General features: G+C 41.8%; 1 protein-coding gene across 6 annotated transcripts in view; it reads right to left on the bottom strand.

Moving 5' to 3' along the window:
- The window catches only part of LOC114935742 (paired box protein Pax-6), a 123,491-nt gene that overhangs the window by 45,792 nt on the left and 64,026 nt on the right, over window positions 1–13,673 (bottom strand). For all 6 annotated transcript variants that reach the window (XR_014924528.1, XM_085481758.1, XM_029308671.2 and 3 more), the window contains 2 exons: window positions 10,209–10,374; window positions 9,472–9,652 (listed from right to left, as the gene is read on the bottom strand). Coding sequence is in view for 5 of the 6 variants with exons in the window: in XM_085481758.1 (XP_085337884.1) it covers window positions 9,472–9,652; window positions 10,209–10,374 (347 nt within the window). In the remaining variant the exon portion in view is untranslated. The remainder of the gene's footprint in view (window positions 1–9,471; window positions 9,653–10,208; window positions 10,375–13,673) is intronic.

Here is a 13,673-nt window from a genome sequence, read left to right as displayed (position 1 = left end):
CTGTCTCGATAACTTGGTTTGAAAGTTAGCACATCACTTCACATTTCTTCAAAATTTGAACAATATAAGTTTTCGACGAGTTCTATAGTTCTGTAACATAGTTTCGACCATAGGTTGTCACTAAATATATATTTAACCCAAAAAAACTCGAATTTTCGAATATATGATAAGCGTTGACGCTTTTTCATATTTTAAAGCCTGCTTAAAAATATTCAACATATTAATTGATTATTAATAAAGCATTTTAATAATTATTTAATTATCTAATTTTAAAGTTATTTATCTATATAAAAAAACCTTACTTTAGTATTATTAATTAATTTGTATTAATAATATATTATTTAAAGATTCATATCTTTTAACAGTTTTGAGCTGATTTCTGTCAAAAGATTAATGGAGTTCGATTTTTCTTAATTTTTTAAATATCAATCTTTTTAATACAAAAGTGAAGAATGGCGCGCGCTTGTGTTGTTCTAGTTGTATAAGAAAAATATATCTTGCTACTGTTAAAAATTACGATTATTACACGACAAAAATTGCGAATATTAATTGACGCGTCTCATTTGGTACAAACTCAATAGAATATACGAAAAAAAGACTCATCCCCCGTGAACACACGTGTTTAGTCGCGTACGGATGGATAGCGAGAGAAACAAGAGAGATTTAGGGACGAGAGGAGTCGAATGGTCGCGCGCGCGCGAGCAAGATACAAATTACATTTAAATAGAAGCCGAGAGGAACGCGCGGTATTCGCAATTTAAACAGAAAGAGCCACGGGGAGAGTGAAATACAGTCGGCGGAAGGAGAGAGAAGGCGGCATAAGGGTAGGCAAGAGTATAGAGGCGATTTCAAAATACAACAGCGGCGGCGGAAAAAGGACAGACGAGGTGGAAGAAAGAAAAGCGCGGAGGGAGGAAGAAGGGTGTCTGATGCCACGTATAATCACAGCTTTTAATCTGGAACGGCCGAGGGTAGCGGCTCTCACCGCCATATAAGGGACTACCTCCAAGGCGGCGAAGAAGGGGCTCACCGCCATCGGGTGGCGCTCGTCGTCCGAGAGGGGCACTCGGTATTTAGCGGCGCGCCAGGGGGTGCCCTCGGATGGCACGGGGGTGGCGTGGACGCCACGCGTCCCACCGTTATTGCCTGCTCGAGAAAGAGAGAGAGAGAGAGAGAGAGAGAGAGAGAGAGAGAGAGAGAGAGAGAGAGAGAGAGAGAGAGAGAGAGAGAGAGAGAGAGAGAGAGAGAGAGAGCGAGCGAGCGCTACCAGCAGCAACCCCTACGGCTCCTTCGGATTCTTGCGCCGATCCGGAGGAAAAGAGGGAGGATGCTCCAGCTTTGCCTAGAGCCACGTGTCCCATTTTGCCGACGTTTAACGAACCCGCCACGCGTTCCTCGGCGCCGATGAGTGTTTTAACATGAAACTAATAAATGAAGATGAATGCGACTATAGACTATTAGATAGCAATTCTTTCTGATTTTTGTCTTTTGCAATTCTTGATCGACGACATGACGTTTCCTGAGAAAGAAGCTGATATTTATATGTACCGAGTGTTTTAACATGAAACTAATAAATGAAGATAAATGCGACTATAGACTATTAGATAGCAATTCTTTCTGATTTTTGTCTTTTGCAATTCTTGATCGACGACATGACGTTTCCTGAGAAAGAAGCTGATATTTATATGTACCGAGTGTTTTAACATGAAACTAATAAATGAAGATGAATGCGACTATAGACTATTAGATAGCAATTCTTTCTGATTTTTGTCTTTTGCAATTCTTGATCGACGACATGACGTTTCCTGAGAAAGAAGCTGATATTTATATGTACCGAGTGTTTTAACATGAAACTAATAAATGAAGATGAATGCGACTATAGACTATTAGATAGCAATTCTTTCTGATTTTTGTCTTTTGCATTTCTTGATCGACGAATTGACGTTTCCTGAGAAAGAAGCTGATATTTTTGGTTATATGTACCGAGTGTTTTAACATGAAACTAATAAATGAAGATGAATGCGACTATAGACTATTAGATAGCAATTCTTTCTGATTTTTGTCTTTTGCAATTCTTGATCGAATTGACGTTTCCCGAGAAAGAAGCTGATATTTTTGGTTATATGTACCGATCAAAGAACTGGATTGACGCGAAAGAGAGAATAATGATCGATCGGGTGGCCGGTCATATTTGGGAAGCATGGCGTAAAGAGAAGCACGGCGGTGTTTCTCTTTAAAGAATGATGAGGAGAACGACGAAGGAATCTAATAATCTCTCTCTTTCTCGCGGGAATATCGAGAGATTGTTGGAGATAGGGGAAAAAAGGCAAGGCTTGATGAGAGAAGAAACAAACCCGTACCAGTTTTGAAAAAAGGGACTCTGCTACGAAGAGAGATTCCAATGTCCGATAGTCTCTCGTCGGTCGGGAAGGCTGAAAGTCGATACTCTTTAGCCGCGTACAGTTCGCGTATATACGAGTATGGTTCACGCGGATGATGACGATGACCTGATTGGACGGGACAGTCGGTGCACGGTGGATGAACTCGAACAGCGACGCCGCGCCGGAACGCGGATAGGGTTGCGAGAGCCAGTCAGCGGTTAAAATGACGTTAACCACTTCGACAGAGAAAGCTATCCCCTCTATTTCTTTCGAAGAGAAATCTGCTTTTTTTCATCCGTACACATTTCTCGATTGTCGAGAATAGAATCTCCTCGATCGATTGCCCTCCATTTCAAACGAGTCTTTTAATTATTTATGTTATTAATGAATATTATATATCACGCAGATTGGCGTAATAATATAATTCAATAATATATCCGAAATAAAGAAAGAATTGGTTTCGTTTTATAATTAAAAATACAAAATTGTATATGTATGATTTGTTTTGTTAATAATTTCTACTTGGAAATAAGAGAGTTCTGAGATAAATTTATAACCAAAATGGACATATGTTTACTTCTCAGCAATTAAATTATTCAATCCCATTATTTTGAATTCATCAGAAAAATCAATTTGTGCACACACTATTCTTTTATATACAAAATCAGCTTGAAAGTTGGAGAGTTTTCTCCGTGGCTTTCTTTAATGCGAATTCCACATAATCTAATAGCGCAATAAAATATTGAATGTTCGAAACGCTACCTTTCGATTCGACATTCCGAACAAAGGAGAGAGGAAAAATGATTGTTCAAGTCGCAAGATCTAATTCTTCATCGAATCAATGTCACGCGAAGACACGAACGGCGTTTAGCAGAGAGCCACGCGACTTGCTCGTGACAATAGCTACGTTCTCGATGGACGCGGTAAGTAACCGCAACAATGCCGGGGGAGACAGCTCTAGGGGGTGGCGGTGGAAGAACCAAAGTAATGGATGGTTCCTGGAACCCGAGGCGAGTGAATTGTTGGCCCCTGCACGTCCGCCTTGGAGACACCCTCGCCTTGCCCCGGCTGCGTAAATCAATGCACCCCTTCGTACACTCGCGCGCGCTACCAACCTCTTCCTTCTCCTTCACCTACACCATCGTCGCCGTGGCCAACCTCTCTCTTTCTCTTTTTCGCGGCAGAGCAGCATCAACCCTCCTCTTCTTCGCCCGGAGAAGGGTGAGTTAGGGGGTGTCGGAGACGTCCGGCTACTGCATTATGTATTTCTCACCGAGCCGCCACTAACTTCCACTCTCTTCCCCTCGATCCCTCGGGCACTCCTTCTTTTCCCTTTTCACCCCTCTCTCCATCCTCGACCCTTTCACCTCTTACCGAGAACGAATCCTTCTCGCCGCTAAAGTCTTTTTCTTCCACGCGCGAGCTTCAAGACCTTCCTTTTAATCACCCGTCGCGCGTCGGCAGAGCGGCTTGTGGAATTAATTTCCTATGCTTCGTAACGAAATAAGATTGAATGCGGCAACGAGAATTTCTAATAATTCCATTTCTTTGATAAGACGTTAGAAAATCCCGTCGAATTTGCTGACGTCCCCGTGTCGCAAACGATACGCGCGCGATCGAGGGCGTTCTTGGAATAGATGGAGACGTCGACAGCGGGAGATGGCCACTCGCTTAAACAATTGTCCGATTCGCTCCGACAGCGTGTACACTCGATTCTCGGGCCGTCCGTCGGCGGTGGGTGACTATTAATTACAGGGACAGCGCACAGCCATCGCGCGGGAAACCCTCCTCCCCATTCCGATTCTGTCGTGGTACCCGTGATTTTCCACCCTTGCGTCGAGGGAATGGGAGCGGCCGGCTGCCGGCCTGTGTATCGCGCGATTTCGCGTACTAAAAGGGTTGGGCGGCGGCGGCGGCGACGGTGCGGCATTGACATCCAACCCCTTTCCCTTTCCTCACCCCTGCGGGATCGGACTGCCTGGAACCAGCCGGAACGACGGTGCTGGCCACCTCGACAAATGTAATCTCGTCGGCGCAGCGGCGCTCCTCTCGCTTGACAGCGGGTTCTCCGCGGATGACGAATGTTGTCATCGAGGCGCGCTTTTGCCAAAAAATCGACGCCAGATAAATTGAATCGCGGCAAGCTCGAATATTCAAATTGTACGAGAAGCGGCGAAGAAAAAGCCAATAAAGTATGAATATATTGCCTTCGAAGAGAATGAGATTTTTTTATATATGATTTATACATTATTATCAATTAAAAATTTATTTTATAACGCTGTATTATTTGTTAGCGTCTCGACAAAAATCCGTATCGATAGAACGACTTTCAAGAATTACGAGTGTTGAATAATGAATTTAATAGGAATCTGATTACGAGCAGGCAGCATTATTGCGAAATACCGACGTAATTCTTATGTTGTAGGAAAGATGCGCGCGATATAATATGGAGATGCTCGATGGGAGCGAGATGTCAACGTCAGCCCTTGGAATGGACGCGCATGGCCTTTCTGGTCAACGAATGTAATCTCGTTTCGCAGTGACGCTCTTAGTTGTTCAATAAGTTTTGTAAGAAGAAAACATTCCTTTTCTCTCAAAAGAGAGTATGATTCGCAAATTTACTACAATTCTAATTGATAAACAATATTCAAACGAGCTTCAGCTTCCTCTATAATATTATCGATCTTTATTAACTAACATAAAATCTTATAATAATATGATACTAAAACCTTGAAGAATTTATAGCAAAAAGCGTGAAAAAAAGTTGAAAAATTGACAAGTACCTATAGGAAAAATGGAAGTTTCTCTAATTTTTGCCCTCTCTCGCGAACGAGGGAAAGAAGGAACCACGTCGTCTTTCGAAAATGAGCGATTCACAGGCAATTCTTCCTCGTTCTCGAATGAGAGCCGCTGTCGGCATCCCGGAGCCAGTGGCGCGAGTAAACCAATAACGCGTCCGCCACGCCGGGTGCCAGATTCAAATCCGGCAGGGACCGAAACGGTATTCCACGACGGAGCGGATAGCGGGAGCTCCGCAGGACATTTCGAATCCGTCTCCGCGCGTCCTGCGGGCTTTACTGGTTTGTCGAGCCATTGGCTCGATTCGACAATTCCGCGCGCGTTCAACTTTCTCGCGAAAGAGGATGAATGCGATCGTTCTACACAAAACTGTTGCTCTCGCACAATTTTACTTAATCTGCTTGTTGCAACATTTTCTCAAAATCTCGAAAAGATGGAGAATAATTTAATTGAGCATCGTCGAATCAATTTCCACGACAACTTCTTATTATTATTATTATCATCGAACTTAAATAATAATTGTAGCAGAAATTAAATTAAATTGTGCTTTCGATTGGAAAGTAGAACGAATCATAATAGCCAACCTGTATGTATAATGCGAGAGAAAAATTTCTTTGTGATAAATAATGAATCGTGTTTCTTTAACGTGAAACAAGATTCTTGGAGACGCAAACAAGATTTTTAAAACAGCATCAACCTGCACACGTAAGAAACTTTTGTTCGCGAGATACATGGACAATACATGGATAAACGCAAGTAAAAAGTTTGAAATACCCAAAAAGTGTATCTTCCGATTTTGTTTAGCTAAATCGAACAAGATGTACATATAGAATATATTATTGCAGCAAGATGAAAAAGTCTGCAACAGGGTGAGTTTCGTTTCGGAAAAAAAAAAAAAAAAAAAAAAAAGCGGAAGAAGAAAGAAGAGAGAGAAAGAGAGTCGGCGAAAGAGGAAAGAGCCCGAGATATTCCACCCGTTCCACAAGGTGTACGAAGCGTATCCAATTTGATGGCATTACAATAACGGGGGTAATGTCTGAGAATAATGAAATTTCCCCCAATCACCACGGCTCGCCTGGAATACGTTCCTTCGTTCCGTTCGCGTACCTCCTCTCATTCTTCCTCTTTCTTTTTTCCCTCCTCTTTCTCCTCTTCGAACCGAGGTCTTCTATCGTCTACCACACGCACACATGACCGCACATGGACGGACACGCACAAACGGATCAGAGAAAATGAGTAGAAACGTTTTCGAATCAATCCCGTTCGCGAATTATCTCGCTCCCCCTCAGACGAAAGATTTCTGAATATTTTGGTTTAAGAAGCGAATTCTGTACAAAAGTTTTCGAATGCGACGACGGATGTGACGTTTGTAAAAATGCACTCCCAAGATATTTCGTGATGCTACATATATGTGATAAAAATTCAAAGACAATATAATAAAAATTTGTTTTAATTCTTCTGAATATATAACTTTAGAAAAATCACTTTGTAAGAAAGCACAGTAAATAAATATACATTACATGGACAAATATATATATATTCATCTGTTAGGGCAAAATATAAACTTCTGAAAAAAATTATTATAAAAATTAATTTTACAACCATTCAGACAAAATAAAGTCTTTGAATTGAATAAAATTTTATTTTGTTAAAGTATGCGGTGTTGATCCATTTTCGAAATTACAAAAGAAATGAACGATGTAATATCCGAAGACTTGGCTGAATGTGAGACTGAAATTCCTTTTGGCCGTTCGATCGCTTCGCGTTTTAGCTCTCGATTCGTTCGACGCCTCGTTGCCCGGCGCAATAATTCTCGAGCGAACTGTACGTAATGGAATATTACACGGACCATTAAAGAAACGTTAATCTTGCCCACAACAAGTTCAGAAGCGCTCGCAAGATCCTCAAACGCGGCCGGGATTACGCGCCCGGCTTTGATCCTCCAACGCCCCGAAGGCGCGCTCCGCGGAATCCGCAAGCTCTCCTGTAATTTGTTAAAACGCGAAATTCTGTAACGTCGCTGTTTGTGTCGGCGCCTCGTTACCGCTTAAAATGCTTAAAAGTCACGCCTTTGACGACTCGCCGTAACATACCTGCGTCTTTTTCTACCGTTTTTCATTTCATTTCTTTTTCTTCGCCAACGATTTATATCTACACCTAAATATAGCCGAAAGTTAAATAGACTAGAGATCACCTACATCGATACGAATTGTATCATTGTAAAGTACTATTTTTTTTTTAGGGTTATGGAATTAAATGCATAAAAAATTAATGACCTAAAATTCGCAATTTTGCAAATTGCTTGAAACGCTTGGATCGCTTAGGTCTACTATTTTTCTTGAACGGAGAGGGCTACGGAAGAAGCCGCGAAGATGAACTCTCGTCGGCTTTCTTTCACGGGGCGAGCCTTTGACACTTTTTTTCTCACGTCGATAAGAATGCTCTCCCGGTTCTGTCATCCTTTCCCTCCTCCCTGCGACTTTCACCCGTGGCCTCTCCACGAGGGTGGCTCGCGTACACCTCGGCGTTGTTACGAAGACGCGAAGGAGGGAACCAGTCAGCCAAGCTTCGGCGAGGAAGGCAGACGAATAGAACGAAGGAGACGCGACGCATACAGAAACAAGGAGGAACGGCGTAGGGCAATGTCGGGGGAGGGTAGAAAGAGGGTTTAGCGACCCTCTTTCGCTTTTTACCCTAAGCGAGTCGAGAGCCCCTTAGCCACCGTTTATTGGACGCATGCAAATATCCATGGCAACGGCGGTATACGGGGAGGAACCAACCCCGTCGTCGTGAACACCAAACGTATCGCGGGGTTGAGGGGGACGAGGGAGGAGGGTTGGGTCCTCGCTCTTTCTTTCTCCACAGGTTGGAAAAAAAGAGACATAAAAAAGGAAGACGTCAGAGAATTTTCTTTTGATCCGCGCTCTCTCGTCGTCGACCGTTCTCGAGCAATCTCTTAATTGATTCTACGGGAATCGGTATTAAGTTCCTTTTCGGTGGACGCTTCTTTCGCGTTAAACATATGTGCCCTATTATATATTTCAAACTCAGTTTGCGTACTCCTACTTTCGCATTTATTCATTCCTAATAAAGATATGAATTTCTTCGTCTTCATCTTCGTCTGGATATCCTTCGAGTTATAAAATGTCATCGGGTTTTCACCATTTAAATTCCAGAGACGCGAATAGGAAATAGTTCTCTTCGCTCCTCTTTACTTTTTATTACTCTCCCGACGAAAAACAGCAGCTCTATACTTTATCGCGGAACGATAATAATAATAATAAAAAAAAATCGCATTTAACGTTAATGTGTCAAAACCGTGCGATTGCAGTAGACGTTTGAACGACAGACGAGATTCTCTGTCGGAATCTCGTGGAATGTCGCGATTGCGAGATGGGAAGAATGATTCGCGTTTGGGGGACCCGTCGGGGCGGAACCGGTTAACGCCAAATCGTCCGTCATCCGTTTGCGCGATTAACCGCCTCGTGTTAACAACATCAGCCGCGACGAGCTGGGGGTGGAGTTTGCACACGTCGCCCATCAGCTCGCATAAACATCCTCTGTACAACCGGTCGCCACCCCACGGAAAACTGATTTCCATCTCTCGCCTCTCTTCGTCCCTTCCTGCGTGCGACTCGCGCTATCTATGGAAATGCGGTCCTGTTTTGTGTGAGTAGAGACAAAGCCCCCGTTGACAATACGCCTGCGCGTTTACAACCTTCGCCCGCCCGCCGAAAGTCAGGCTCCATTACGGCTGTTTTGCGACGCGCTTTGTATTGTCGACACCGATTCTTCCGCGGAAAACTTCTGTCGAGTCGTGTTTAATCGGCCGGCGAGCTTTAACTATGTAAATTAACGATCGACGGATCTTTTCCTAAAGCGCGAACGGGTCGTATATTTTTACTGCTTCTTAAAGAAATTATGCGTTTTCATTTTTGCGATGTATTTTTTATGGTCCACCAGAAAAATCTGGTATATATATATCCTTTTGTAACAGATTTAAAACGCGTCGGATGATGTAGAATGATCGAATGGAGTTTTTGCAAATTTTTACAAATAACTCCATTACGCATTCGCGATCGATGAAAAGCATTTTTTTTTTTTTTTTTTCCACATAGAAAAATGATCTATATATGTATATTTACTCTCTTTCAATCATATCGAGTATAGGTCAATTTGTTTACCGTGTCAGGTAAATATGCTCAGCCATCGGTTTATCAATTTTTTTCTTTAACATAAGTAAAAGCAAGAAAAATGTCGGAACATATTGTAGGGAACATACTGTACTTACACTCGGGATGTTGTCGTTCGTGCACACGCCTTCCTGCAGCAAGCGATCTCGAATCTCCCACGCAAAGATCGACGGGCACTCGCTTTTGTAGAGCGAGATCTTGTTGACGACTTCCGCCGTTGCCACACGCGGTTTACTGCCCCCGATTGCCCTGGGCCTTATAGATCCGGTCTCATAGTACCTACAACAATAATAATTTGCGGTACAATACGGTAGGAATTCGAGAAAAAATTCTTCAAATCAATATATTGATAATAGGACATTATCCCAAGTATATCGCGCCCCCATATTTAAATTTGGATCGAGCTGCAGAATGCGGGGGCAAAACCATTATATATATGTATATGTATATATATATATATATATATACTTTACGCTTTTTTATGGCGCAATGGCTATGTATAACATGAAAGAGTTTGAATAACCTACTTATAACTTTCTTTCAACCAGTTTGAATTTTATTATAATTTTGAGGTGGTTTTGCACTTTTCACAATTTAAAAAAAATTCTAAAATAAGAGTCTAAATTAGTTTGAATAACCTACTTATAACTTTCTTTTAACCAGTTTGAATTTTGTTATAATTTTGAGATGTTTTTGTACTTTTCACAATTTTGAAAAAATTCTAAAATAAGAGTCTAAATTAAGATACGATTCGACCATTTAAATCGACAAGGGCACAATGATTTGAATTGGGAATAATGTGTCTTGAAATAGAATAAGCAATACTGCAACCAACCTGCCGAGGATCTTCGAGACGCAGCCGTTGCTGACCTGCAGTATCCTGGAGATGTCGCATGGTCGCGCACCCGAATGTGCGAGCTCGACGATCTTTTGCCGCGTCGAGTCCGGAAGTGGCCGGCCGCCGACGAAGACACCACCCAGCTGGTTAACCCCGCTGTGTCCTGCGGAAAAGATGAAGGTCGCGCATATACTTGGTGCTTATACTTTCAAACAGTCATTTCTTCTTGAGAACCAACACACAGATCGAGAGCGATGTAAAAAATTACTCCGACAAAAAAATCATATTTCTCAGAATTATTTTCTCAATTTCCCCTTCCGCGTCGAATAATCGCGTGAGGGGTGTGAAAAGTTGAAATGCTCCACCGCCTCTGGTGACTTTTTCGCGTTTCGACGAACAATACCGCTGTCGCCGTAGATCATGTATTTTCTCTCCTCCCGTTCAGAAGCTCAAATCCGGAGAGGAGAGAAGAAGAGACTACGGCGGGTTCTTTCTTTCTTTCTTTTCGCGCTCGACGCGAAAGGGGGCGACGGGGTGGCGGAGGACGAGCGCAGGGGGTTGGTCGCGAGCGTCGTAATGTCAGCGAATCCCATCGTAGATAATCTTCGACTCATTGTGCCGGTGACAAGGCAGGCACACACGCCACCGTCTTGGGACACTCGAGAGAAACGTCAGGGAGAGAAAGAGAGAGAGAGAGAGAGAGAGAGAGAGAGAGAGAGAGAGAGAGAGAGAGAGAGAGAGAGAGAGAGAGAGAGAGAGAAAGAAGCGTTCCCTCGCGTAGATATTTTATATTCCCGTCACCGCCGCGCGCAAAAGCTGCATCCGAAGGTGACACCTAGAGTGGAATGCCACGCCCTAATTTTTCTGGGGTAGAGAACCTATCTTTTTCAAGAAATTGGGGAAACTTTTTAAATAAGGTAAGAAATAAGCAAGTGTCATTACATAACAAATATTCTCATTTTTTAATCATTTATAAAGAGGTTGGATGAGAAAGATTGTGAATCTAGTGAAAAGAATGAAAGAAGAATCCTGATTTTCTACGTATAATAAATTAGAAAAATTGATTACTGCGGGAATTAATTATGAGAAATATGATTAGTTTTATACGATCGTAAGAAATAAAGAGAAAGAATTCTGAAGAATTCTTTTTGCATGCTGCAATATTATGATATTTCTTAAAAAATACATTTTTTTCTCTTGTTAGTTAATAACAATTAACAATTTGAAAATAATTTTCCATAAATATTTCTTCCATAAATTGTATCACAATTTTGCACCGCAAAGGATTAGATTTCTTTCCATCTCATACATAGTAAAAATAAAAATTGTTAAATGTTTTATATATAAACCTATGCGCTAAATCTAGTATAGTAACAGATATAAAAAAAAAGTAAAATACAAAAAGAAGATTAAATCTTCAGCTTGCATTGAAACATCGATTGGAAACCATCGTCAAATGGAATAAAGTATGTTAGTGCGGACATATATATATATATATGTATACATAGGTTTCATACACAGATCTATCGCTCGTAAGGTCCGTTAGGAAAAAAGCAACGTTGGTTGTCAAAAATATCCTGTTGACGCTAATTCGGCGCGTCGCATCGCGTCGACTGGCATACACCCGGAGGGTTATAAGGGAGATTTACGAGCGCGCGCGATCGACGAAAAGGGGGCTCACGGTCGATTGACTTTCGAAAATGGGCCTGGCGCGAGAATCGCGAGCCATTTCTCGCGTGTATGTCCCATCGTGAATGGGACTCCCTCGTTTTCGAAAGAGAGAAAAAAAAACAGAGAGAGAAAACTAAGGGTGGGAGAAAAAGACTACCCCACATAAATGTAAACTATCGCGTTACAATTCACGAATTAACGTGTCTATAGGTATATGTTTTAATAAGTCGCCACACTTATTTTTATTTTTTTTTTTTATATAAAAATCTAGAAAGAAGAGGCATAAGGGATACGCATATTGAAGCAACGGAAGCGGAAATTCTCGGGCAAAGAAATCTGCCGATAATACCGCGCGTAGGAATCCCTCGCAAATCGCGGCGGGCAAAAAGCGGAGCAGTAAATTAAAGAAACAAATGGAGTCTGAAAAGGAGGGCGAACGCGAGCAAATTGTTAAACGCGCTTCAAATGCCGGTTCTTAACGAGCGATAATAACTCGCGCAAATAACTGGCGCGTCTTTAGAGAGGGCTACTTTCTCTCTCCTTTTCGCCCCCTTGCCATCGCTCGCCCGGCCATTGTGTTCGAGCACGAGAGAGCATCGGGGAATTATAGTTAGCTCCTCGTCGTGGACCCAACGCGGATTCTAGGGATATATACGTTTGTATTAGAGTCGGTACAACAACACGGAGCGCAAAGGGGGTGCGCGATACTGCGCCTTTAAGGCACCCAGTGTTAACCACGCGCGACTAAGGGGTGCGCTCGAGTGGGCATTCGGACCCAGAGGACGTGTTTTGATATTGTAACATTTGTATTAAATATCAAGCCCGAGAGGGTGCCTGCCTCGGCGCCGTTTATTAGGACTTCATTAGTCGTCCCTTGATCCTTTCTCACCCCAGTTACCCTTTCCCATATCATGATGCATCAACGAACACGCGCGAAATTTTTCTGAATGTCCGTCGCCGTTTTTCTACGGATCTCTGACAAGTCATTGTTAGTACATTGTAATTCTCTTTGATATATTATTTTATATTAATATTCTGTCGGTATTTTCATATGCAACAATCAGAATCACGAGATACGAGAAATTACGAAATATCAAGAAGGGAAATGACATATATATTTTGAGAGAAGGATAGATTATTTTCAAAGCAATAATTTTCACGAGTCAAACTTTTGGTTAGAGAGATTTTTCAAAGAGAAAAAAATAAAAATAGCATATAAAGCACCGCTTTGAAGAATTATTGCAGCGTATTTAACATAGAGAAAGTTTTTTCACCATTACATTTGTTGAAACACGTAAGCGACATTTGCAAATAGTTCTTCGCACATGTCTAACATAATTAAACGCAAACGAGGGTCAACTGTCTTGGAATTGCGCACCGCTTTGTTTTAATGTACGTCATACGTATGAAATCTATATGTACGTGACAGTGTAATTAGATCAAGGACGTTTATTCTGTGCTAACAAACGCAGATATATTGTTGCGGTATAAACTCATTATAATATATACGCTATTTCTTATTGTTAGAAGATAACTTCTCATCTGTCGACGTAATAATGTATTTCCAATAGTTATACTCAAGGCAAACTTTCTTATCCAACGTTAACGCAACTGGCTCTGATAAAACCTTGTACAAATGCATTATTCCGAACGAGCATAGTCTGGAAATGTTTTTCTCTTTGAATTATATGTAAAAAATTCTCTGTAAAAAATCGATTCTCTTTTTGTTCTTTCGTCGTTCTTTGATATGTTCAACTAGTATCAGTATACGTATCAGTATACTTTGAATTA

The sequence above is a fragment of the Nylanderia fulva genome, unplaced genomic scaffold, assembly GCF_048542155.1.
Source record: "Nylanderia fulva isolate GAGA-0341 unplaced genomic scaffold, ASM4854215v1 Scaffold19, whole genome shotgun sequence".
NCBI classification, from domain to species: domain Eukaryota; kingdom Metazoa; phylum Arthropoda; class Insecta; order Hymenoptera; family Formicidae; genus Nylanderia; species Nylanderia fulva.
This window is presented reverse-complemented; position numbering and strand designations above follow the sequence as displayed.